Genomic DNA, 27,723 nt, shown 5'->3' with positions numbered 1-27,723 from the left:
AAGAACTTATTAATTTTTACTCCATACCATGCACTATGTCCATGGGTATCCAAAAACAAATAAATCACAATACTTTCTCCCAGAGAGCTTACAGAATCAAAGTGAAGAAATTCCAATTCCTAACACTTTGGAGACAGATGTTTTAAGGAATCTTGAGTGACAAATATCCTACTCTAGAGTCAATATCAAAAAAAATGACTTCAACAAGTGAGTCCAGTCAAGATGGATTTTAAATCTGGTCTCTCCAAAGAGTAATATGTCTTTTTTCTGATTTCAAGTAGACTGAGGTTTCCATGATATCTGGGAAACGTTAAGCAGAAATTCTTTTTAAAGAGCAAAGATAGTCCAGACATATAGAAGAAGGTTTCTAGACCTTGAATTTTTCCTGATCTTCCAAGAAATTTTAGTCCACATGGACTTTTAGCCTACCAAGACAATTTCTCTTTTGAAATTAGAGGCAATAATCTTAAAGAGAGAGAGAGAGAGAGAGAGAGAGAGAGAGAGAGAGAGAGAGAGAGAGAAAGAAGGAAATTAGAGGCACAAGTAATAGAGGAAAAGACCCCAGAGCTTCATTTTAAAACCCCTATCTCACTCTTCTTACAGCTCCTAAGAAGTTAGTTTTCAACTGCCTTCTCTCTCCAAGCTCTCAAAAGTAGCTGAGACTAACTTTAAAAGTTAGGTAAGAAAAGCTTAACTCTGCTTAGGCCAACAAGAACTTTTTCAAAGACTCAAAGCCAATTCAACATGATACAAACTCTCTTGAGTCTCCCCTACAAGAGGAAACTATAGATGTTCTTTATGGTTCTCAAACAACTTAGATGCCTGGTTTTATAGATAGGGAAACTAAAATAGAGAAAATATAATTGTTCAAAATAAAGGCCCACCAAAAGAAGCCATGTTCAGATGAATAGTTCCTTACATAACTTCAAAGTGATAACCATCTGAGGTGTGTATGTATGTGTGTGTGTGTGTGTGTATGATATGTGTGTGTGATATGTATTGGGTGTGTGTGTGTGCGTGTGTGTGTGTGTACATGTATGTGAATGTGATAGGACCAAAAAATTTTGATCCCAAAAATCAAGGACTTGGGTACAGAATTGAGGAAAAAATAGGACTTCTTGATCCCAAAATTAAAGACTCAGCCACAGGATTCAGAAGAAAGCTGATGACTTATAGCTTCTTTCCAAACTAGAGTCAAACTGTAGTGAGCCTGAGGGATAAGGTTACATTTACAAGTGGCCCTTCAGCCAGTCCCGGGAACCAGTATGGAGATGGGTAGGTAGCTAAAACATGAAATGTTTAGCCAGGAAAGGTCTTTCATGTGGCTTACTGAACAATGCAAGGGGTCTTTGGTTGGTAGATAAAGAGCTCACATGACTGCTTCCAATCCCACTCCAGACATAGCAACATCATGGTCATGATTAACTGATACAGGAATTAGGAGAAAGGAGACTAAGAGTTGGGGGAGGGTACAACTGTAACAGAGAGAGAGAGAGAGAGAGAGAGAGAGAGAGAGAGAGAGAGCTGAGAAAACGGCATGGCCTCTACAAGACTGTAAAAATGACACATTCATACTAAACAACTATTAACCCTTCATTTGAACTTAGGAGTTTAAAATAAAGGGAAGAAGAAATGGGAAAGGAGCAAAGATGGAGAAAACAATCACTGGATGGGAAGGAAGAAGAAAGAGGGAGAGAGAGAGAACAAATACAGACAAGAGGTGTCACAAGTTCTTGTAAGCAAGACCAAGTAGAAACACATGCACATCATGAAGACAGCTTTAAAGGGGAATCTTGAGACTAAAAAATGATCCCAACAGCTATCACACCCCAGGGGAATCATATCAAGTAAGAGAGTAAGCTTGATTTCTACCAAACACATCCCCCCAGAATGATGAGAATGGGAAGAGAAGGAACACAGGGGGAGAGGAGAAAGTACTGGAATATTCACAAACCCCATTTTTAAGTTTGCCACTACAATGGAAGTGGCATCTTAGTTCTCAGATCAGCATGGTCTGAGGAGGGCATGGTAGGAAGGCTGTGAAGATGCAGTTCATTGTATCCTTTGGCATTATAACAGAGCTGAACCTACCCTTGGGAAATTGCAGTGAGAGCTGAGCTGGTCCCAAGGGGCTAACACATCCAAAGAGATACTCTGGAGCAAGAAAACTAAGGAGTTACAGGGGAGAGAAGGGAGGAACAGGTGAAGTCAATCACTCACTGGAAAGCTCTGGTATATGAGGCTAGCAGAAGGCCCCTGGGGTATGTGACCTCATAAAGCAATCCACTAATTCTTCATTCACCCCCACCCCCAGTTTTAATAATTGCAATATAACACCACTCAGTTGGCCCCACATACAGTTTCAGCACCCTTGGTTGAGGATAGTTTTATAGTCCTAAGTCATAAAGAATGGTAAAGAGGTCTACTTTGAGAGATGACTCAGTATTGAAAAGGATGTGTCAGCCCATATAGGTCTCTCTGATAGGAAATAATTATTCACCCTTACTAACTGTGGGCAAAGGGGAAATATAGGTTTCCTTCATTCCTTCCTTCTGATAGATTCAGCAGCTTGACAACAGGAGGATACTCTCTAACTCCGGACTAAAGCTGGAAGGAAGGGAAGCTTTCTCCTGCAATTGGTAGAGGGGGAAAGCATCTCTCCAGATGCCTTCAAGTGACCTAAGACCAAGGCTCCCATTTTGAGGAATAAGCCCAGGTCAAGAGCAGAAGATGGAGAGCTCCTACTAATTATCAGGGAGAAGAAGCCCCAAATCAGGCAGCCCCATAGCCTATCCCCCCCCACAAAAAAATGCTCTCTGGTTGGATAGACCCCTAAGGTTCAGTCTTATTTCCCTCTCACAGAGCCCTTCATTAAGGGGTTTGAAGTGACTAACACTCCTGCCCTGTGGCTATAGGCACTTGCAAACATATCTGCCTGATGTGTGTGTGTGTGTGTGTGTGTGTGTGTGTATTAATATATTTGACTGAGAATAGAGGGAAGGAACACAAAAAAAGAAAGAGGGAATATAACCCTGCTGTCAGATATCCCTACAACTATCACTGCCAAGACCTACCACTAATGTTAAAGAACTGAGACAGCTCTAGGTCCAGGGAGCCCAAATTAAAGGGGATGGTACCAATGGCATTTGGCAAGGAGCCTGAAAGGGGAGGGGCTTCAGGGGAAGAGCCAAGTCTTCCAGCAACCATACTTAACTTTTCTTTGGAAACTTGGCCAAAGGCTTAACCAAGAGGCCTGAATGGCCCCAGAACTTTCCAAGGATGGAGATGCAAAGCAGATTCCATTCAGTCTAGACCTAATGCTACATCCAGGCTCCCAAGGGACCACTTTAACATGCTTGTGGGCAGGTTGTGTGGTGTGTGGGAGAAGGTAATACCTAGAATCAGGAAATCTCTCCTGGGGGCTTTGGGAAGGGGCTGACTTGTAGAAGGTAGGGGAAGGTCCAAAGCAACACTAAAGTAGCCCCAGAGTTCCTTCCACCTGGAAGGTAGGCTGGTTTAGGCAGTTCTGAGTAGAGAGCTCAGAAGCCAAGGGCAGGTGGGGTAAGGAGGTAGGGAGGAGGGAGGCAGAGGAGTCAGTTACCTCCCCAAAGACGGGGGTAACCAGAGGGGATCCGGTTAGACATTCCCCTCTAATCCCCCTTTAAAGGAAGCGATGGCCCTGGCAAAGCCCCGTCGGTCAGTCTGTCCATCCTCCCGCTCGCTCCCCCCAGCCCCCGCCCCGGCCCCAGCCGGGTGGCCGCGGAGCTCCCTTACCTATTGAGCTGAGGAGAGGCTTGTCTCGACAACACTGCCCAGATAGCTGAGATCAATCAGAAACAAAGCAGTTATCAACACCAGCAGCGCAGCGGGGACCACCCCACATGCCCAGAGGGAAGGGGAAGAGGAGCACGGGGAGCCGAGAACCAATAAGGCAGGTCAAAGATGGGAGAGGGGACAGGAGAGGAAGGGACAGAGACAGAGAACCAAACGGGGAGAGATGGAACGAAGCAGATGAACAGGCTTGCACAAAGCACAGACGACAGCTGCGACGCACAGCATCTCCTGCGACCGGAGACAGGCGGGGTGGGAGTGCGCATCACTAGATAACAGGGGTTCCAAAGCCACAGGAAGTTGCATGTGGTCAGCCCACTTACAGGCTCTCCCCCACCTCTCCCCGAATCCCCAACACTCCCTTCTCCTCCCACCCTCGGCACCCAGGCATGGTGCTGAGGGTGGGAGGTAAGGCTTGAGACTTCCAGGTACCAGAGGGTGGGAGTGAAATATGGTCCCTAAATTTAGGGAGGTAGGAAAGAGCTGGCCTCCCCTCCTTAACCACTTCTCTGTCTTTCCTACGATCATCCCAGCCTCCTCTGGGCAGGGCAGGGCAGGGCAGGGCACTCTCCGGCTCCCCTCCAACGGGCGACTACTTCAAGAAAAGAGATCAAAGGACGGAACCAGAGAGAGAAAGAGGAAGAGTGTGTGTGAAAGGGAGGGAGAGAGAGAGAGAGAGGAAAAAAAGAGAGAAAAAGAAAGGAAGAGAGGGAGAGGGATTAAGAAAGACATTAATTACAGAGACTCAGCAGGCGGTTCTGGACCAGCCTAAAGAAGATGGAAAGAGGGGGAAGAGAGAGAGACAGAGAGAGGAGACAGACTGAGAGTGAGGGAGAGGAAGGGCAAAGGAAGAAAAGGGGTGGGGGGAAGGAGGGCCAGGGAAGGAGAAGGCAAAAGAGGAAGAAGATGGACACAGACAGGTGTCTGGGGGTGACTCTGGTACCTGGAATACCAGCCGCTAGAGTATAGGGTGTGCTCTTTCTGCCGGGCCGATCGCGGGAGCTTGTTTGTCTGTCTGTCTTTCTGCAGCTTCCTGCGAGGCGCGCGGGTGGGGGTGGGGTGTGTGGCTCCTGGCATGCCGTTGACAGGGCCTGAGTGTTTCCTCCCAGCCCCCAAGCCTGATGGCCGCAGCATCCCTTTCGGAGAGGCCGTAGGGACAGGGACTGGAGACCGGTGCGCGCTAGGGCTAAGGGGCAGGAGGTTGGGGACAGGAGGCCCCTGCCCTGGTGATCCAGGAAAGTCGCGCTCCGGGGTCCTGCTTCGCAAGGGAGGAAGGGCCAGGAAGAAAAGGAATGTGGAGACACTCTCTGGGTTTCCCCTGGACCCACCGCCCGCCCCCGATGCCAGGACCACGTGGATTCACGGGGAAGGGAAGAACCCTGGACTCCAAGAGAAAGTGACTGAGCTCCCACACACACACACACACACACACACACACACACACACACGCACGCACACGCACACGCACACGCACAGAGGTCTCTCCCTCTACCGCACCAGGACTAGTTCCACCCCTCCTCTGCCCCATCTGCTCCCGTCGTCACTCCCAGTCACCTCAAATGCCTCCTAAAGCTCTGCTGGGATCGGTGGAGAAAGGAGACTCCTCACACCACCGACTGGGCACCCAGGCAGGTGAACCCCCGCCCTCAGCCACTGGCCAAACACCCTGACCTCTGCCAATCAGAACTCGTCTCCCAAAGGGATGCTGCAGCATGTCCAAACGAGCCCTGTCATTTGGGTTGATGAGAGGGGTGAGGGGGCGAGGAATGGGGGGGAGGAAGTAGACCAGGTGAGGAGGGGGAAGGGGCGGCCACAGCATACTCACCCTGAAGTGGATAAGGTTGTTGGTGGGGGCTCTGGTCTGAGCAGCTCCTCCCCCATCCTCCGGGGGGAGGGCGTCTGTCCGAACACATCCAGGTTGTCCGCAGGCCCAGCAGGGCCCTGGGGCGGGGAGGGGTAGCCAGTGGCCAGGGTGGTGAAGCCCATGGCCGGCCGATAACTAGGGCTGTCGCCCCGACTGCTCTGGGAAGGGGACCCAGTGGATGGCGTGGACTTGCGGGAGAAGCTGACTGCGGCGGGTGGCTGTAGGGTTATCTCCGAGATGTCTGCCTGCTGCAAGAGGCCGGGCCGGGGCCGGGCCCGGGCCGCCAGCTCGGGTGAGCCGGTTCGGGAGCTTAGGGGACTTTGGGTCAGAGGCGAGAGCCGCGAGGGCTGTAGCACCACTTGATGTAAACTGGGCTCGGCTCGCCTGCCCTGCCGGGGGCTGGGTCTGGGCCGAGGCTGGGGCTCATACCACCGGGTGTCCAGGCTGAATGTGCCGGGGCCGCCATGACCCGCGGGCTCGGCCGGCTCGGGGTAAGGCAACACCGGTATGCCCATGCCTTGGCTGGTATGTCTGAGCTGCCCTTGGCTCACCAGAGGTTGCATAGGTTTGTCCTGCCACTTGGTGGCGGGGGGCACTGCGACTGGACCTCTGCCAGGTGACTTGCCTGCCCAGCTCTTTGGTGCCTCCAAGGACAGGATACCCGGATAGGCTGCGGGCACCTGGAGGGAGGTGGGGGGCAGCCCCCGGGGGAGGCAGGCCTTCGGCTGCAGGCTCTCTGCCACATCGCAGGGGTGCAGCTGGTGGGGGAACATCATGGCCGGAGACTCCAGCCCACCGAAAGGAAACTCGGGCCGGCCCCAGGGCTCCGGGGAGCGGCCTCCCGTGGGTGTCTGAGTCAAGGGCAGCGTACTGTTGGAGTTATTCTCGCCGTTCTCCTCGGGGATGGTGGGGTGACCGAAAGGCCCCTCCGTGTGCAGGGGCGGGGACGACATGACGGAGCTCAGGGGGCTGCCCACTTCAGGCATGTAGAAGGGCGGGGGCTCCACTTCCCCAGGGCTGCTGCTGCTGAGGTAACCGTAGTACTGGCCGTGGTGGAAGGGCCGGGGGCCTGGGGGCCGGGCCTGGCCCGTGGCCTGGAGCCGGCCTTCCAGACCACTGGGACCCTCCAGCCCCCGGGGCTGGAACCGGGGACTGTATGCTGGTGGCGGCAGGTAGGACTCTTGGCTGGATGACAGAGGGGTCAGCTGAGACTTGAGGGCAGCCACCGAGGTGGGCACCAGTGGGTCGTCATTTTCTTCATCTGATTGACGGAACTCGGGGTACATGTCAGTCTCCTCTGCAAAGGGGAAGCCTTCAATGCGCCGGCTCTTGAGCGAGGGCTCCATCTCAGAGGGATCCATCACAAAGCGTCCATCGGGGCCCCGGCTGATGAGCTCGATAGGGGTAGTGGCTTCAGCCTCGGCTTCAGCTTTGGCCACGCTGTACTTCTTGCTGCTGATGGCCCGCTTGGTCTTCTTGTATAAGGACAGTTCCTTCTCTCGGCTGGGGCTCAGCATCCTCTTAGCTGCCGGCTGGCCCTGGTCATCAGAGGATTCCGAGGGGGCTCTTAGTGTACGGATACTCTCAGGACTCACTTTTCCAGAGGATAAACTGGGCGAAAGAGAGAAAGGAGACAATGAGGGGAGAGAGAATGTGGAATAGCCTATTTATCCTTTCAAACTTATCTAGCCCACCCGACACAACAGCTCTTAAGACAGGGATGCTGAAAGAGAGAAGGAGGTACCACTACCACCTCCACTTTCTGCATGAGTATTAGCTTCTTTTTCTTCTTTTTTTTTTAAGTTCAGATCTTTCATCCATGTGGGCAGTTCCCAGGAAGGAAACTTCCTCTACAGATTCCAATCACAATTAGTGATTAGTCTTAGAGAGATGCCTAGGACACTGGGGAGGTTAGCAAATTGCTGAGGGTCACACAGCCAGTATGTATCATAGGCAAGACTTGAACCCAGGTCTTCCAAACCCAGAGGTCAACTCTCTATCCACCATACCAGGCTGATTCTCATTTTTTAGAAAAGAATTATAAATGCCTAATTATGGCTTCTCCCCCAGAACTTGGCATATGCTTCTGGTCTATCCCCTTTCCCTCCAGATAAACACATATACACATTGCCAACTGATATATGCTTGGGGAATGCAAATTCAGTTTAATACTAGTTTAAACAAAGCAGTAAATCTGTTAGATGGGGGGTAACGTTACATTAATGCATGCATTCCCATGGCCAAAGAGAAATAGTTTTTAGATTATCTGCTAATTTAGATTATCTACACCACTGCTCCCTTCCATTAGTATAGATAATTTAGTGTTAACTGTAGTCATCTATTCAATCATTCATTCATTCATTCCTTCAACAAGCATTTTTGCTAAATCCCTACTATGTGCCAGATACTGGGGGACTAGAAACTACGACAAGAATCATGTTTATAAATTAAAAATCAACAGGTCGGAAAAATGTTTGTGATAATACTAGTTAGAGCCAGGATTAAATGAGCCCAAGTGTTTAAATGGTGGGGAATAAAAACATTTAAAATGGCTTCCAAATTCCAACACAGTTCTTTCCATGACCTAAAAGCAAGGTTAAGAAGGAATACAGTACCTTCTCACTGGTCCCCCTCCACCCCAAACCCTTTTCATATTTCATGGATATACTCACGGAGATTCCAGGCTCTTCCTGCAATGAGTGATAGAGAGTGGAGGATCTGAAAGGAAATGGAGAACATACTAAGGTCTGAGAGACCCAAAAGATAGAAGTCATAAGCCACAGTTCCATTCCCTGTTGGCAAAGGGACACAAATCCCCAAAATAGAGAGCATAGTCCAAGGAGACAACTCTCTGCCATCATTGGCATCTCTCCAGTGGCTTCCAGATCTCAATCCCTACCTAAGAGAGGGCAGAAAATTGAAGTAGGCTTCTTTCCCAGATTACCTCCACAAGAGGGCTTCACTCCACCACCTCTAACCTCTACCCTGGCCCTTTACCCAATGGCCCTTCCTATCTGCCTTATTCCCAACATTTAAAATTACTTGATACTTCATATCAAGTCTTCTCACATAGTAGATTCTCTCATTCCCATAAAAGGCTATCCCTAGGGAACTCAAGAGGAAGGGAAACATACCCTGCCAACTCACCAGAAACATTTTCTTAGGGAAGCAAAGAGGACCACATCTACCCAAGTCAAGTGATAAGGTATCCTCATTGAATATCCTTTGTAAGCTATAACTAAGTAAACATCATTAGCACAATTTCTGACTTAGTCCGCATTTGTAATAACTTCTGACTGGGGTGGCTAGGTGGTGCAGTGGATAGAGCACCGGCCTTGGAGTCAGGAGTACCTGAGTTCAAATCCGACCTTAGACACTTGATAATTACCTAGCCGTGTGGCCTTGGGCAAGCCACTTAACCCCATTGCCTTGAAAAAATGTAAAAAAAAAAAGATTCTGAGTAACTTCTGACTGATTGATCATTGAATTACTTCAAGGGTCTCATTTTTGTGCCAATTCCATATCTAAACCACCATTATACTGTCCTGGGTCAGACCTGTTCATTACAGAGACCAGCTGAAGGGTCAACTTCCCCAGGAGATATAGTCACCTGATGAGGATGGCAGGCCTGGGAGGCCAAGAGACCACTCACCTTTTTTGCGTTTGAGCTTGCGCTTACGCTGTTTGTTGACAAAGCAGGCAGCCAAGGTGCTGAAAAGGATGGCTGCTGCCAGGAAGCAGATTGTTGCCACGATGCCAGCCAACACTGGGCGGGCCAATCCATCGTCCGTCAGGTCAGGCTGTGGGAAGATGTCTGCCGGGGACATGGAAGAAACACATGAATCTCAAACCTCCCACAACTTCCCCTAGTCAGGGTGAATCAATCTCCCCTACATGTATGGGAACTTACGGTAGGATTGAATATTAAGATTTGTCTGACACTGTTTCCCAGTACATAAACTATACGCCAACCAAATTGGACCATTTGTTTGTTGTCATCCAAACCAACCCCATTGTGCTTTCAATCCTTTTCTCCCTCAGGAACAGAGGATGGCATCCCATCCATTCTTCACAGTGCTGGTCAAATGATACTTGCTGCATGAAGCATTTCCTGATAGTACTTTTTTGGTTTTTGCAATTTTTTGCATGGGGTTAAATGACTTACCCATGGCCACACAACTAGGTAATTATTAAGTGTCTGAGGTCAAATTTGAACTCAGGTCCTCCTGACTGCAGGGCTAGTGCTCTAGCCACTAACGCCACCTAGCTGCCCCTGATACTCCTTGCTGAAAGAGATTTCTCATTCATCTAATATCAAAGCACTTAACAGAATCTGAGTTGGAAGAAACCTCAGATGTTATTGTCTAGTTTGGTCTCTGTATGGAAATTTCCTTTACAACTTCCCTAAGAAGTGTTCATCCACTTCTAGGGATGTGAGTCTCACTATCTTTAACAGTTCCACTCACTAGGAAATTTTTCCCTTTATGGATCAGTTAGCTGCCTCTCTGCCTTATCTGTTCATTATTCCTAATTCAGCCTTTTGAGAAGCTAGACCCTCTGGGACAGAATTTTTAACTCTCCTTATTTATCACACTCTAACTTGAGCTGTGATAACTTGCATTAGATTGATTTGTTCACTTGTTTTATCAGTTCTACTAGACTATATGCTTTTTGAGGACAATAGTCTTATCTAAGTTTCCTCTAGTTCTCTGAGGATCTGTAGTCCACAAGTTGAATATAATAGGAGTATGGGGCTTTTTTGGTTGGTTGGTTTATTTTTAGAGGATTCTGGACTTTGGGGCAGGGAGGTACTCTGAGGACAAAAAGAAAGACATTGTTTCATGAAGAAAATGATCCTTTAACTCACAAAAGGAAAAAAAAAGAATGGCTATGAACAGATCTATCACATAGAAGTCAGGATAGTTAGATTATAATCTTATGTTTCAAAACGTTCTCCTAATCATTGTGAAAATTTTTCAGCCATACATAATAAACTTGGCACTTACTCAGACAGCCATACAAATCACTCTGGTCTTATAGGCCCAGAAAATCACATCAGTCTCAAAAGAAATCACACAAAATGAGGGCACTGGCTTCAAGGACTTCATTTTAAGGTCCTTTCCAGTTCTACCTTCTATGATTTTTTTTGAGTATGTAAGAATTCTAAGAAAAAGGGAAAAACAGGATTTAGCTATGGTGATGTTGTTTCAGATGGGGCTACTCCTTACTATTACTATGCTGGATTTCCTAGGTTCAAATTCCAGCTTTCCCATAAAGTCACCCAAGTGACCTGGAGCATACTACTTGACCTCTGTGATTATCAGTTTTTTATGTATAAAATGAGAGCTGTTTGTAACATAATAGGGTGGAATTCAATGACTTCTACTTGTCCTTTCCATCTCTAAAACTGATATGTACTCTAGTTTTGACTTCTACCACTAATAGCATAATCTTGAGAAAATTATTTAACATCTCCTGGTCTCAGTTTCATCATTTATAAAATAAGGTCTGACTATCTGACCTCAAATGTCCCTTCCAAATCTAAATCTAGGTTGTGCTTAATCATTTCTATATCTCCCCTAACTCTTTGTATAATGCATTTGCATATAGGAATTACTGGATTCACATTGTAGGAGTTTAATAAGTTTAGTGAATGAAAAAATAATTCATCTTCTCTTCTTTATTCTGTTTGAATGAATGTTTGACATTCTGGAGGATCAGAATGAACAGAGGAGTTTACCAAATGCTGTGTGTCAATGTTGATTCATTTTTCAATCATGTCCGACTCTTCATGACCCCATTTAGGGCTTTCTTGGCAGACAAGGCTAGCCATTTCCTTCTCGGCTCCTTTTACAGATGAGGAAACTGGGACAAAGGGGATTCAGTGACTTGCCTAGGGTCATACAACTAATGAGTGTCTGAGATCAGATTTAAACTCAGGTCCTCCTAACTCCAATCTCAGCATCCTATCAACTGCATCTGCCTGGGGGGGGGGGGGGGGGAACAGGGGAGGGATAAGAGACACAAAGGCACTAGGCTTCTATCTTTGGAAATAATAACACTGATAATTCAAGGGATTGTCAGATTATTTTACTCAGAATAGTTTATAACTTTTAGGAACAGGGAATGGACCTGTGATTTTATTGGCACATGGACTCCCAGATGAAAAAACTCCCTCTACCAGTGCAGGTTGGCACTTTCTCTCTGCAAGTTACAATCTTAAAGAGTCTAGATCACAGAGAGGTTAAGTGAGATGGTCAAACAGCCAGTATATGGCAGGGGCAGGACTTTAGTCCAGATTTCCTGACTATCTGCTGTGTCATGCTTCCTCTTTGAGCAGTAGAAAGCATTTATCATTGATATAACATATCCTGATTTCATGACAAGTATATTAATGAACTCTAGAAAATGGAGTAGGCATGGGGGGGGGGGGGGTGTTAGAATTTTGTTCTACTAGATAAAACTTGGTCTTACAAGAAAACATTAAAAACAATCCCATTGGTTAGTTGGATAGAGGTCAAGTATTGTGTGGAGCAGTATTTAAGACCCAAACATCTAAGTTTGCTCAGTATGGAGCAATTCTGAGACTAGTCATCAGACCTCAAGTCAAGGCCGGCCTTGGCGGCTTGCCTACTCCCAGCTGCCCCATCTCCCTAGACCTCCTCTCCCTGGGGCTGAGCCAAGAAGGTGTGCTGTGTTCTGACAGCTAAGGTTGGAACCTTAATTAGATAATTGTAATAGATGTGAAAGAGGTTGTCTTCCATGCCAGCCCACAGAGGAATGTTTGCATTGCCTGCACTCCCTCCCCTGTCTGACCCTAGGGGCAGATGTAGGAACAATGCCACAGTCCAAGGGACTGATGCACAGTTTGGTGACCTTGAAGGTCTCCTCTCTCTTTTTAGGACACTAAGCTTACCTGGGGAGGGAGAGGATGAGGAGGAGGGAATGCCTGTGTTTTAGGATCCACTGCTAAGAAAGAGGTGCAAAAGCAGGCCAGAGGCAAACAATAGACATAACTTAAAAACCTGAAGAATTGGAATTATTTAGCCTGAAGAAAACTGGGATAATAGAAGGAAAAAACAATCACTAAAACCACTTCCTTGCAAAATAAGCATAATTATCTCTTTAAAAGCAAGCAAATAATATATGACATTCAATAAATACTTGAGTTGTTGAAAAAACTTTACCCCCATCATTAGAAACGTTTTTTTAGGTTTTTGGGGGGGGTTTTTTGCAAGGCAGTGGGGTTAAGTGGCTTGCCCAAGGCCACACAGCTAGGTAATTATTAAGTGTCTGAGGCTGGATTTGAACTCAAGTACTCCTGACTCCAGGGCTGGTGCTCTATCCACTTCACTATCTAACGCCACCCCCCCACAATCATTAGAAACTTAAAAGGGAAAAGAGACCTACATTGAAGCAAGCAAGACAATTTAAAAATTCATTAACATTATTACATTCTTTATTGAGGGAAGTGGTTGAAATTCTTTCTGTGGGTATCATGAAGAATAGGTCAGACACCCATCTGTTTAGGTTGTGTGCTAAGGTACAATCCTCAATGGATGTGACTTGGATAATAGCCTTGGGGGATTTAACAGTTTCTGTGGTTTCATTTGGGGATCTTCCTCACTTGCCCACCCAGCCTCTCTCCCTGTTTTTGATGCTTGTGTCCCCTAAATTTGCTCAGTTGCCAAGTCCCTGTGTGTACATGTGGGGGAAGGACACTCCCCCTCAACCTACCTGTACTGGAGACGCCGGCAATGTTGCTTGGCTCACTGATCAAATCCTGCATGACAGCCAGAACTCGGAACTCGTACCAAGTGTCCTAGAGCACCCCCCCCAAAGGACAATACCTTGTCAGCTGGTTGGCCACCACTAACCCTGCCTCTGACCCCTCATGGTACAAGGGAGTTGGGATTAACAGAAATAGAAGAGAAGAGGAGAAGAAGGGGGAGAATTGCATCCAAACCGAAAAGCTTTAAAGGGAACAAGCTAGGAGGGTTAACTCAAGAGCTCTCCCTGCCCTTCACCTTGTTGTATGAGCATCATTCCAAAGGCAAACTCAGTAAACTGAAGATGGTACGAACTGCTTCCCCCAACTGCCTTTGCTTATTCCAAGTCAGATCACAGGAGGTGCATTCCATGGTTTGGAATATGCACCAGATTGAGAATACAATTCCCCAAATTCCTATGTGTTGGCCTAACTTCAAGGTAACCTTTTCCCAGGTCCCTCCCTAAACCAGATGGAAGCTGATTGTACTGAACTTCAGTTCCCACCTCTTTAATTCAAGATTTAGGAAACTGACCCAGAGAGAAAAAAAAGCGACTATGTAATCTTGAAACTACAATTTCCAAGTGGGGTCAAACAAAGGCAACAATGGAACTGAGAAAGGTCATGTCATCTCCACCAGAATATGGACAAAGAGGAAGTCCAGGTTATGTTGGCATCCCCACTGCTAGGCCTTGAACCAACCTCACCTGTGACAAGTCCTTAGCAAAAAAGTCTCCATCAGTACCCAGGATTGCATCATCTAGAATTTCCCAGCGCTCTCCAATGCGGAACTCCATGATGTAGTGATCAATGGGAAAGCTGTGGTTGGCGGGTGGAAGCCAGGATAGGAGTACACCCTGTTGGGTCCGATTAGCTGTGAGGCACCTTGGTGGGGTAACCAGCACCAGGGGTTCTGGAGTTGTGATAGGGAATGCTGCAGTGGGATGGAGAGAAAGGCAAAGGAAAGTCATAGGGATTACTGAAAGGTTAGAATCCTGTTACCCCCTTCCTTTTGGTACTTTTCAACAATGTCATAGTACCAAAGTAAACTTCAAGTCTCCTAATGTCCCTAAACATTAAAGTCTCCAAAATTCCATGAATAAATATTAGGGAAACAGAGGAACTTCAGTACAAATATTTCCTTTATAACAAAAGAAGAATCCTGTCAGGACCATAGCTGTGTCTCAAGAGTCCTGAAACCTGAATTCCACTTTCAGATTGCTCTGGAGAATCCATTTGAAAAAAATATACCAGGAGGAAAATTCTAACCAGCATTTGTGAGAAGACACAGGGAGAGAGCAAACCCTAATTTTAAAAAAATGATTTTTGGTTTTCTCCCAGAGAGATAGTCCCTAATATTCTCTTATGGGTCTCATGGGTTCAGATCCCTTAGCACAAATGGGGAAAAGAAGACCCAGAAAGAAGAGTTATACAGAGCTCTAGGCAAGCATCCTATCCTCTTAGCTTCCATCCTCCCCAAGGACAGGATAATTAAGTCCTTCGGGAGTGAAGACATCTTTTGGACTGATCTGAACCACCTGCCCCATCCCAAACAGAAGGGAATATGATCACTCTCAGCTCCTTTTTGGCTTCCAGGAGAGAGAAAGAGACACAGAGAGACACAGAGAGTTAGAGAGAGAGAGACAGAGAGACAGAAAGCATTCCTCCAATTCCAAGCAGCAGCTGGCCTTGGATGGGAAGGGGTCATCATTCATGCTGATAATTTTTTCTGGGTGAACCAAAAAAGGACTGACTAACAAATAGTCTCTAGAATTAAAATAGTCTCTAGAATTAAAAAACATGATCAAAGGAGTAGCATCATGTTGGGAGAGGGGGAAGGGAAAAAAGGGCAGATTTCTCCTCTCACCTCTGAAGCCAAAGGACCTAAGAGGAAGGAATCAAACTCTACCTCTTTCCTTTCCATCTAATATGAGGTTCCAGAAGTTTGTTTCCAAGAAGCAATTGGCCTTTGGGTATGTATGTACCACAAATCACTTGGCACAGTGCAAAACCTGAAGGATAGTATCAAGATTGTATAGCTAGGATTCTTGTCACAATCCCCAAACCCCAGGAGCTGCTCACCTAAAGTGTTCACAGTGACCACTTCACTGAATGAGCTAGTGCCCAACTTGTTTTGTGCCAGGACACTGAATTGGTATGCTGTCTCAGGTTCCAAAGTATCCACCAGTAGCCAGCTTGGTCCAGGTGGTACTGGCAGTGACAGCCAATCATGAGGCCCAAACTGGGCCCTCTTCATCCTGGTCAAAGAGAAGGAAAGGAAGGAAATATAGGGAGGGGATAAAGGAAAAGGCTGATTACACTGGACCTGGAGGCTCCTTGGAGAGTTCTTAAGCAAGTGGCAGTGGGTGGGCCTGTATTACCTAAGCACAAAAAGAGATAGTGACCTGGTGGGATGATTTGGCCAGCAAAAGTGGGCCAGGCCCCCTGATGTCTGATGACAAGGCAGTTTCCAGGGGTGCAAGACATTGATGCTCTACCTTCCAATGGAAAATATTTCAAAGAGCAATTTAGTCCACAAGTCACTGTTCAAAGCCAAGATCCTGAGAGTGAGGTGGGGAACAAAGTACACACGTGAACTCTGGTGACAACCTCACAAAAAAGATGATGTCCCATCATGGGTGTGGCTAAGAGTAAACAACTCCCATTTTTCTCAGGATCTGCCTTTAAGGGAAAGGGTGATAGGCTACATGGAACAGCAAAAGTATCTTGGTAGAGGAAAGAACAATAAGAATGAATAGAATTTATTGAAGGTAGAGCTCAGCAGAGGACTCCTTGCCCCTTTGCAATCAAGCCAATTTCCCACATAGGAAAAGAAGAAAAAGCTCAGTTCAAGGACTTCAGCAATTCTTAATCTAGACTCCATAGTCTACGGATAGATTTCAAATGGTGCAGGTACTTGGGTGAGATATCCAAAAAAGACATCTTTATCTCAATATTATTGGTTTCCTTGCTAATCCTATGTGTTTAATTTTTGTCCCAAAAAAACGTGATTCTGAGATGGGGTCCAGATATATAGCCAAAGGAGACCATAACATAGAAAAAAAAAGTTAAGAGCCCCTGGATTAGTGTTTTCACCCAAGGCTCCCAAAGTAAAGATTACTATTACCATTACCATTTAATATCCCATCCCACCCCCTGCTGGGACAGAAATGTTCATGGGTTCACCACGGGAGTAGAGGGGGGTAAGACATTGATTCTTAGAAAAGCATGCAAAGTGCTAAAGCTGAGGAGGGGTTGGGGTAGGATGATTCAGGTTCAAAGTCTAACAGTGCAGTGCAATCATCTTCCACAAGGAGGCGAAATTGTCTAACTCAACTAAGGCTGAGCGTTGATTGTTGATTGGACAACTACATCTTTGCTCCTCTGGACCCAAGGGAGCCACTGCCAATTCTTCCTGGCTGGGTGGGCAAGGACATTTTAAAAAGAAGGCTAAGTGTTCAAGAAAAGGCACACGGGTAATGGGGAGGAAGGGGAGGTGAACAAGGGAGAATAAGGATGAGATGGAAGGGAGAAAGGAAAGAACTGAACTCTACCTTCCATTCACCTACAACACCAAAGCAAGTTAAAAATGGCAAAAAGTTCATGGAGCAGAGCTACAAGCAGCAAGGGTACCCCCCCCAGGTTATTTTCAGAATTTCCTTCCATCACCTTGTACCTTCCTTACTAGGTACAGAAGCCAGACCAAGGACTTTCTTTGACCCACAACCTCAATTGTTCTGTGACCTTGCAGATGTCTCCAAGTAGTTCCCAGAAGATTCAACCTTTGCTGCTTCTTGCCCTCTAAGAATATTTATTAAAAGATGGTTCCCCCTTCCCTATAAAACACTACCTCCCAGAATTATTACAAAGATCAGTGGAATAAATATGTAAAGTGTTTTGCAAATTCTAAAATTCTATGTAAATAGCATTATTACCATTAGCATCATCATTATTTCAGGGGATCACAGTGACAACAAAAGTAAGCCTGGTCTTCACCTTTTGACCCTACCTCCAATCACTCTAATTCTTTTTAGTTTCTCCAGAAAGTCCAGGAAAGAGCAAAGAAGCCAAGAAGCCCCAATATGATCCTGCCCTTCCAAGCTGATCATATTCTAAATAATACTTAAGGGGAAAGGAACAAGATAGGGACAAGCAGATGTATGGAACAGAGAATAGGGTTTGTTTTATTAACAGACCCTCATCTCAACCCCTGTCTTCCCTGAGACTTCTCTAGGGCCATGTTAGGCAGACATAGTTATAGGTTAGCAAGTGAGGTTCAGCAGGAAGGAGGCCTCCGCTGGGCTCACCAGATGTCGATGTTTATCCTTCATTGTAATATAGCTGGTTTCATAAGTTACTAGAGATTGGAAGGGGTAGTGCTATTCTGCTAATTATCCTTCCTACTGCCACAGCTTAAAACAAAAGTATAGATAGGAACCATGATAAAAAATGAAAGGGGCTGATATCCCAAATCTAGATGCTAAATGGAGGGAATACCCAAATTAAAAGGAAGGAGATAAAAGGGAACAGTGCTCATTAACCAGTATCAGAAATTAAGTAAGTCCTTGATATATTGGTGATAGAAATGGTCCACTTGATAGAAGCATAGGAATTGGAGAGCCAGATAACCTTGCAAATGAATAGAAAGTGTCTTAGAAATTTTCATCAAGTCATATTAGCGTTGCCTTTTCCTTCTTCTACTGAGAAGCATCAAAGGACCTTTCTTTGTCCTACACAAATGCTCCTCTATGAGCTTCTGCCCATGTCTAAGCCAGGAATGGAAAAGAGCCATTGGAATTTTTTCACTAAGGTGAGAGATAGTCCAAGCAAAAGAAATTGGGAAAACTTTGCCCTTCTTGTTCAAAGACACCATCCATGCAGGTGGCTGTGGCTCTTCATGAGGAATGGGCATGAGGAAGGAGTAGGGTGAAAAGGAGGTATTCAATAAAGGTGAAAAAGGTCTATTACTATTGATGTTATATTCTCCTTTCTTTCCTGCTCTCAATGCAATCCTGTTTCTAGGATTACTACCCATTACTACTCACCCACCATAACTAGGTTACCCATAACCCTGGTTAAGCTCAGTGAAGAGACAAAAAGCAATGGTGCAAAATACTAAGGACCTGGGGGAAAAACAACAGTTCAAAATCTGAGGTCACGAAGCTGATAGTCACCTCTCCTAGAGCTACTCAGGAAGGGGCAGAATAGGAATCAGGCTCTAGGGCTTGGATTTGGTCATTTCCCCAAAGTCCTAAGCATCTTCAATGGTATCATGTCCTACCTACCCACCCCTAGTCAGTGGTACAGAGAAGCCTAAAGGAAAAGAGAGTCAAGAAGGGAGAACAGGTAATATGATGAGCCAGGAAGTTGGCAGCAAAGACAATCTTCTGGGCAATTCATGCTAAAGCCTAAATGGATTCTCCCAAAGTCCCTCAAGCCCCACCCCCAGTAGAGCTTAAGGGATATTTTTAATGTCTTTCTCACCACCACCCCCCCAGGACTATCCCACTTTCCCACCCTCTTCACACATAGGGGGTCTGTTAGGTCAAAGATTCCCTCCCCTTTTATACTCTTCACTATCCACCCAAGGGTAATGGTTGAAGTCAGGAGGGAAAAGCAAAGCAAAGCATGCGGGGGTGACTCACAGAGGGCCGTACCAAACTGAGAATGTCTGATCATAGCCGCCATCATAGCCTGGCTCCCAGGACACATTGGCAGTCGTCATGGAGACAAGGACCCGAACGCTGCTGGGGGCGTGAGGGCTGGTGCCTGAAGACAAGATGGAAAAGAAAACCCATAGCTGAAAAGATGTGAACCAGATTGGATTGGCCCTCAAGACAGGGAAGTTCCCCCAAAACTCAAAGGAAGTTGAAGAGTATAGTCATTGCTTGCAGGAGATACTGTGGAGGTTAGAGATAGGATATCACAAGATGAGGTTGAGCAAAGCCCTTAGCTATGAACTCTCTGTGATCTGGGCTAGAGAATAAAGGAAGTCTCCCCTTAAAACAGAACTGTAGCTAGGGCCAGAGGGCTATTACATTTCATAACTGCTTGTGACCTATAAAGAAAATGTCACTTCTCTGGGTGGGGTTGTCCAGCCTCCAATGTAGATTGAATACACCCTGTCATAAAATAAACTTTCAACCAGCAAACCCCCAAAAGGGTCAGAGCAGCCTGATACTGGATTCTGAGGTCCTGACAGGAGAACACTCAAGAGAAAAAGTAGATACCTTCTAGAAGCTCTCTTCTCCTTGTCCCGATTCCTTCATCCCCTCCATCATCATACCTTCTTTTTTCCAATATGCCTCTTAGGCAGGCCCCTTCAAATCTTAGCTGAGTACTCATTTCCTCCAGTGCCTTTTTAAACTAATACCAGTTATTCCAATCACTTCAATTTCCCCTCTCAATGCTTAAGTACATAGACCTGAAGAACTGCATAAATTTCTATGTAGGTCGGCTTTCTGTGCCTCATATCCATTTACTAAGTTTATACTCTGTCTCCCCAACTAAATTGTGAGTTCAGATCTCTCCTCCTTCTTCAGGAGAATTCAACAGAGGGCACAGGAAGTCCTCAGTATGGCCCTGATCTAGGTCATGTCCCCAGAAGGCAGAGATCTACAGGCTCTGTAGAGCAAATAGGGAATGAAGAACACAAATGTTAACACTTCTCTTAGGCTCCTTCAGGCTGGTTTCCACTCTCTGCCCCACCCCACTGCCCCCTTGCCAAGTCTCCCAGGCATACCAATGACTGTGAGGTGTGTGCTGGCAGTGATGCTGGTGACCACATTGGTGGCAATGCACTCCCACTCTCCATGGTCCTCCTTGCTCAGGGCTCGGAATTGAAGACTCCCACTGGGCAGGGCATTGTGCTTGCTTCTGCTAGGTTTCCCTACCTTGGGCAAACAAGGGGGCAAGGAGAAGGGCAAAGGGAGGAGGAAGAATAGGGAAAGTGGAAAGAAGCCACCGGCATCTCAGGAGCCCATGAAGGGACACAAAGGCTGAAGACCCACCCTACACATACCCCTGCTCCCTACAAAAGGACTCAAGACATAAGACATGCCAGGACCCCTGCCTCCTGCCCAATTTGACTGAGAATCTATGTGATTATAAGTCAGGATACTGAGCTTCCCTGTAAGGTTATATCAATCTCCCCCCAAATAGGGTTCCCTCTCTAATTAAGTACCTTTCTCCAGGTGATGACGGGGAAGGGGTCTCCTGCCGCAGCACAGGGGATAAGCAACTCCCTGCCAGCCTCTTGCCTATATTCCCAGCCTGGTAGCACCGTAAAGTAGGGGGGATCCTTAGAAGAAAAGTACAAATATACTTGAGCACCCATTCACCCAGAGAAGCATATTCATCCATACAAACACACGTATGTGCAGAGACATGCTCTGTCTACAGTTCTCAGCCTGGTACCTCACCTTCAGGACAAGCCGTGCAGGAGCAGACTGGCCCATTGTTCCCAAGGTGTTGTAAGGCACACAGGTATAAGTGCCAAGAGCCTCCTCTGTCGCCTCTTCAATGCGGATAGAACCATCGTCCATCAGGGTCCAACCCAGGTTCTGTCAGAGCATAAACAAGGGGATCAATAGAGAGCCAAGCCAAGGATTACTCAACCCCCTAAGTCTCTATCCAGGCTCTTATCCCTGGCCTAACAGTGGAAGATGAGAAGAGCCAAACTCAGTATTAAAAGTCTGCTGTTTCCAGACTACTATCCTAGGATCTATAAGAGGAAGGAAGAGAAATAGAAGACAGAATCCATTCCCTGAAAGAGATCAATACTGCCTGCTTATCCCCACCCATATTAAAGCAGAGGCCTTGGGGTATTATCTAATGGAAAGACAGAAACCAAGAGACCCAAACCAAGCATGATACAGAGATTTATGGATCCCTTCCCAGGCAGGCTTCCGGTTACCTTTTCGATCTGCAGGGGACGCCCATCTTTATTCCATTTGACCATGGTGGCAGGTGGCTCAGCATCTACGGGGCAGCGGATATAACCATGTATTCCCACCGGCACATATATAACTGGTGGCATATTGAGGACACGGGCTGGGTCTGCTTAGGGGCAGGGAAGGGAGAGAAAGAGAAAAGGGAGGAAAACAATAAAGGTAGGAACTCAAATATTTAAAAATCGTGGTGAAATTCTTGTTTCTTCTTCCCTTCCCACTTCGGTTGCAGCCAGGATCCCCCAGTGATCATTTGGACCAAACAGAAGCATTGGTCTCCCAAGAGGTCTCTTCTCTTACTTTCAGAGTCCTACAGATTTTCAAAACCTGTCTATTATCCCCTTCTCTACCCTTGATCATAAATGTTTTCCAAGTTCACAGCTTCTCTCCTAAGTAAAAGGAGTAACACCAAGTTGAAAATCCTATTTTGGCTCTAAAGAATCAGTGCCCAAGAACTCATCTGTTTTCTTCTCTTCCTCTCCTCCCCTGCTCCTTAACATCTTTGTGACTCAGTCTACCCATCCCACAGCAGGTGCCTACATAGAATGAAGCTTTTATGGCTCTTCTAACAAAAGCAACTTGAGACTCAGTATGAGGTACAGACAGGGATTTTATCTTAACACTCTGTGATGAAGGGTGAGTCACTGTCCACTTAATGTGCCCCCAAAGAAAAAGTGGGAAGAACAAGCCTTCATTCCTGGGTAGGCAGTGAAGTTGAATAAGCTGGCATCTTCAATATGCTCTGAGTCTGAGCCCTTCAGATGAGCAGTATTATATAAACACCAGGCCAAGTTATATATTTAGAGGTAGATTTTTTACTTTTATATTATAGGTGTTTTTTTCCCCCTCCAAGGTTTTCAAAGGACTTATGAATGGGGAAAGTACTCTGAACACTGCCATTTAGCAGAATAAAGATTGTCTCGCCCACCTATAAATTTCAATTCCTTGGATTTTCTTTGAAGGCAGGAAGAGGGAAGAAGTACAAACAAAGAACAGGGCCAGTGGAGAGAAGGGAGGAGGAACCTCTCTGAGTTGAGTAATGCCTGAAGCTTGGAGGATGGGTACTTTAAATGGGATTTTTCAGAGAAATCATAGATACTCAAGATTGGGAGGGATTATTGGTCCACCTGACTTATATAGGAATCTCCTTAACAGCAAATGGTCATAGTTGTCTTTGTTATCACCTCGAGGGCAAACAGGTGACACACTCTTCTCCAAGAATCAATCAACTGTGACTGGAAGAATTTTTCTCCTAAATGAAGAACTCTCATTCATTCATTTCCTAATGAACTGGAGTAGACAAGACCATTAAGAGAGAAGAAGATGACCTCTGGGGGAGAGGCTAAACCAGCTTCCCAGAATTGTTTTAATTTTTTTCCCTTTAAAAACTTCTAAGAATCTGTGGTCTTCTGGAGAATGACAGTTCACTGGAGTCTATATATTCTGTTTTAGAATTCTAGATCCTCATATACAGCTAGGTGACACAGTAAATAGCACACTAATCCTGGAATCAGGATGACCTGAGTTCACATTCAGCCTCAGACATTGTGTGACTGGGTAAATATCTTAATTGCTATCTGGCTCAGTTTCCTCCTCTGTAAAAATAGAAATGATAATAGACCTACCTCCAAGGATTGTTGTGAGAATAAAATGAGATAATATTTGTAAAGTACCTAGTAAATCACAAAACATTTTTAAATGCTAGCTATTATTGTTTTTATGTATATCTATCACTCTGACCATATTATAAACACTGTAAAGCATCCTATCTTATATTTCTTTTGTATCCTCCAAAGGACCTTTATACTAGGGATATTGTAACTACTCCTATAGAAATGATTTGTTGGCCTGACTTGGTTACCATAGATTTTCAATGGAAGACCCCCCAAGGACCTTCATATTTTCTCTTGCACCTCTCAAATCTTTTAAGTCTGATGATCATTCCTAAGATGTCTACAGTATTCTAGAGTCTCTGCTATTGCCCAAACTTTCTCATGCAGCAAAGATAAAGGAGAAATGGGAACCTTCCTCCCTCAGCATAATCATCCTAGGATTGAAGACTATTAGAATGATAAATTGAGGATTCTGTCAGAGAGAGTTGGGATGGTAAATGAGAGTGGTACAAACAGAATACTAAACCCCCAGCAGAGCAAGATTTTGTCTCTGCCTGTTCTTCCTATCTCCAGATCACATTTTTAACACCAAAGTTTCACACCATCATCACCACCATCGTCAATTCGAACTGGCTTTCTAAGGTGTGAGCAATTTCCCAAGAGAGGCTGCAAGAAACAGAGATTTTGCCACCAGCAACAACAATAATGTAGAGTTTTTCTTGCCTGCTTTATGATGGGAACTTGCACTAGTCAAAAGGAAGGAATTAATCCTCATTAGTCATTGTTCTCTCCCCTTTTCACAGTCCCAGCTTGCCAGAGGCAGGAGAAGGTAATAACAACAGGTCGATTAGTATGCTGAATTATTATCCTGCTCACAGAATTCACCTAGGCAGAGAATCTCAGTAGGAAGAGTCCTCAAAAGCCATCTGAGCCAGAAGCTTCTCCATAGCAGTTCCAACAAGTGGGTCACCCAACCTTCACTTGAAAGTTTCAAGTGAGCAAAGAAAGGAAATCTTTCCTTACTAGAGTCAAATTCTATCTTTCTCTGCTCTGCTTTTAGTTTATCCTCTGGAGCCATGTAACCTTATACTTCCATATGAGGGCTTTTCAAATACATGAAAGTAGCTATTGTACTCTGCCTTCTTCCCCAGTTTTCCTAATTCCTCTCCAAGAAGCTGTAGCATGAGCAGTAGCCACACCTGCATAAAACTGTCTTGGCAGACAGGCTAAATCAGGTTGAGGATAAGTGATGGGACTCAAGCTCATCAGAGAATTAGGGAGAGGTCTATCCCAAGAATTCTCTCCTCCCCACCATGGGGAAATGAGATCAATTTGTGCCACCATTATGGCCAAAGTAGGTGCTTTGGAGTGCTCAGAACTTGGTCATCCACTGCCTACCAGGTCATCACCAATCATCCTAATTTGTGTCTTGCCGTTAGTCTTTGCTATCTCAAGAGAGGCATGAGGCTGATGACTTTGTGCAACTCTGTCTCTCTTAAATCCAATTCATGCCCAAGTCAAGACATCAGCCCCATGATGCCATTGGTCCTCTTCAAAAGCAAGGACAACAACAACTCCTCTAAGTTTAAAATGGTGCCAATTCCTTTTCCCATTCTCATATGGCATGATCTTAAGATCATTCTCTGTCATAACAACCCTTTTCTGTGGGTCTTCTAGCTTATCAATGTCCTTTCTAACTTTTGACCAGTCAGCTAACAAACCTTTATTAAGTACTTACCACAAGACAAGCATGTGTTAAGTGCTATGAAGAAAGATAAAAACAGGTCCTGCCCTGAGGGACCTCACATTTTAATAGGAAAAACAGCAAACATGATGCCAAGAATTGAAGGCAATAGTCCAGATGAGATCTGACCAGAGTATGGTGTATAAAGCTAACTGACTGGGGAGGCAAGAAGACTTGGGTTCAAATCCTGCTTGATCTTGGGAGTCTCTTAACCTTATTGGATCTTGGAATTCTCATTTGTAAAATGAGTCATCTGAGGACCATTCTAGGTCTCTGTGACTAGCTTTCTCATTAAGAACACTAGACTGGTCTTTATCACAGTTGGTTCATTGAACTTTCAATCCATTAAAATACATCTTTTTCAGACAAATTATCATCTAGATGAACCTTCCTAATGTTGTAATCATGGAGTTTTATGAACCCAAGTTTAATACATTATATTCAATCTAAATAAATTTTTTCTTACTGAATTTGGCCCAAAGTTTTGATTTCTCAGAATCTTTCTAGATACTTGTTATCATCCAATTTGTGTGCTGTGACTCTATAAAGTTTTGGAGTATGCCATCTATATCTAAGTCATTGATAAAAATACTAAACAGCAACACTAGATTATTCTGGTATGGGAGAGATAGGGGGAGTGGCTCATGGCCTAGATACAACAGCCTAGGGGAAAAAACAGAGAGGAGTTGAAATAGATTCATCTTAGGTAAGATTTTTCTTCTTCCTGGCTTAAGGAAATCTTAGTGGACAGACATAGGTAAAGCAAAGAACATAGCTGGCAGAAGAGAATAAAGAGATGTCCTAAGTTCTGATCCTACACTCCTTTAGAGACCTGAGGCCAAACCTTCTAAAAGAAGCATCAAAGTGGCAACATGTTCAAGGTGGAGAGGTGCCAGTTGGCATACAATTCCAGGACAGTTGTCTTGATGCCAGCAAGGCCTAGATTGTGGGCTGGAATGGAGTGGGGCCTTGTATCTCCTCAAGTCGTTCTCAGGTTTGGCCATTGTCCAACCAGGTTCCTGGGGAAGCTTACCCAGCATTAGGAAGAGTTTCATTTCAATGAAAAGTGATAAAGTATCCCAGATAGTTCTGAATTTGGCTCTGGAATCAAGAAGACCTGGGTTCAAATTCTGTGTGACCTTGGGAAAGTCCAAATATAAGGAAGCCCATTTACAAGGAATCCTCTTACTTTGGTGAAGGGCTCTATGTAGGGAGAGATCAGGATTGATTTCTGATTTCTCAGTTCTTGACTGCTTTATCATTCCCATATAAAATTCCAGTTTGGCATGTGCTAACTCGGCAAGTCACTCATGGGAAGTTGGACCCTAAATCTATAATCCTATGATTCTTCTGACCTCAGGTCTGGCTGTCTCTCACCAAAACATCCAGAAAATCTCTGGTCGGAAAGAAACTCAATCATCCTCCTCACCCCCACCTCAGCAACCCTTCTTCCACTTCTACTCACACTGCACTGTCAGGTATGCTGAGGCTGAGGGGGAACGGCCCAGACTGTTGCTAGGGACACACGTATACTTTCCCGCATCTTCTGGCTTCACCCGGAAGATGATCAATGTTCCATCAATTAGGATTCGTACTCTGAGCTTTAGGTCACTGTGGGATATGTAGGGAAGCAAAGAAAGGTGGGAACTGTGTTAGAACATAGAGTTTCTGAAGCCTCTGTGTGACCCAGAAAAGAATTATAGTGACTCTATCCTAGCTGGCATGAACAAGAAACCTAGGGTCCTCCCGTAGCATGGAATAAAAGGCATCTCAAGATAGATGCTCTTTCAACTATAGGAAGGTTTTTCTGCTCCCCCCAGCAACAGACACTGGACATCCTTGCTTCTTGTTCCACATCACAGGTTTGGCAGTGTCTCTATATCAAAAAGTCTCGTTGAGTTAAAAAGTGAAAAAGAACCAAAACCCCCAGGACAGTGCCAGGCAGACCCTATATGAGGACCCTGGCGATTCACTCTCTAGGGATAACCTTTGTATGAATAGATAGTGCAGGCGGTTCAGAAGGCAGGAAGGCAGGGGCAGTCAGGTACACTCACTTCTGGAAGTAGACGTTTTCATCCTGCCAGTACCAGGTGTAGGTTAGGTTGCCGGGATACGCCTCAGCCCGGCAGGTGAGCAATGCATCCTGGGATATGTTGACAGTGATGTTCTCTGGAGGGGAAACGATGAAGGGAGGTCCTATGGGAGTGGAAGAAACAAACAGTTACTTCACCTTTGGGGAGAGCCAGAGGGCCAGAGACCACAGAGGAAGCCCAGCTCCTTATGAAGGGCTATCCTGAGCTCTCCGAGATAGCGATGACCTACACCCGAGGGATAGAATTCCAGAATTAGATGGTTGCCACGGAGATGCTGGCAGACACTTCTGTAGGGTTAGACTCTTGCTCCCCTACCAGGTCTGGGAAAAAGGAAAGGATCCAGGAAGCATCCTAAAGATTACCCCAGTTTCCCCAGCCTCAATGACTCAGTCCCAAATGGACTTTTTTTTTAAATCAGCAAGAAATCTCCATTTAAACAACAACCAATCTGCCTGGCCCATAGTAAGCACTTAATAAATACCTGTTGACTTGACTATACAATCACTGCCCCTACCATCTGTTTGGACAGTCCCTCCTCTCCATTTGAGCCCTTAGAGACAGAGGAAAGGGCCAGGAAAGAGAAAAAAGCACTTTAACTCTGGAGCAAAGAATAAGCTTGCTTCTGGAAGTCTAAGAAGCTTTGCTTCTCTTCAACCAGCTGTTGGGGAAGGGGGGGATGGGTGGTAAAATTAAAAAAGGGGATGGGGAGGAAAAACTAGAGAGAAGGAAGACCATCAAACTCCAATAGAGCCAGAGTCCCTGTGTGAACTTCCTTCTTTCAATATACACAAAGACCTTGGTCAGTGAGCTGACTTCCTTCTCTCCAGAGAGATGCAAATGGACCTCTGACCCTTCTCTGAA

The 27,723-nt window shown here is 45.5% G+C and overlaps 1 protein-coding gene across 1 annotated transcript in view; it reads right to left on the bottom strand.

Annotated features, from left to right (window-relative positions):
- IGSF9B (immunoglobulin superfamily member 9B) overlaps window positions 1-27,723 on the bottom strand; it is a 68,604-nt gene that overhangs the window by 13,683 nt on the left and 27,198 nt on the right. Inside the window, exons 6-18 of the mRNA XM_074216282.1 lie at window positions 26,824-26,965; window positions 26,235-26,380; window positions 21,379-21,521; window positions 20,885-21,025; window positions 20,647-20,763; window positions 20,206-20,356; window positions 19,109-19,232; window positions 15,546-15,721; window positions 14,171-14,397; window positions 13,433-13,517; window positions 9,348-9,509; window positions 8,368-8,413; window positions 5,657-7,306 (exon numbers count right to left, since the gene is read on the bottom strand). Of these exons, the coding sequence (XP_074072383.1) occupies window positions 5,657-7,306; window positions 8,368-8,413; window positions 9,348-9,509; window positions 13,433-13,517; window positions 14,171-14,397; window positions 15,546-15,721; window positions 19,109-19,232; window positions 20,206-20,356; window positions 20,647-20,763; window positions 20,885-21,025; window positions 21,379-21,521; window positions 26,235-26,380; window positions 26,824-26,965 (3,310 nt within the window). The remainder of the gene's footprint in view (window positions 1-5,656; window positions 7,307-8,367; window positions 8,414-9,347; window positions 9,510-13,432; window positions 13,518-14,170; window positions 14,398-15,545; window positions 15,722-19,108; window positions 19,233-20,205; window positions 20,357-20,646; window positions 20,764-20,884; window positions 21,026-21,378; window positions 21,522-26,234; window positions 26,381-26,823; window positions 26,966-27,723) is intronic.

This window comes from Macrotis lagotis, chromosome 1 (assembly GCF_037893015.1).
Source record: "Macrotis lagotis isolate mMagLag1 chromosome 1, bilby.v1.9.chrom.fasta, whole genome shotgun sequence".
NCBI lineage: Eukaryota > Metazoa > Chordata > Mammalia > Peramelemorphia > Peramelidae > Macrotis > Macrotis lagotis.
The sequence above is the reverse complement of the archived record's forward strand: the minus strand, read 5'-3'. Positions and strand labels throughout refer to the sequence as shown.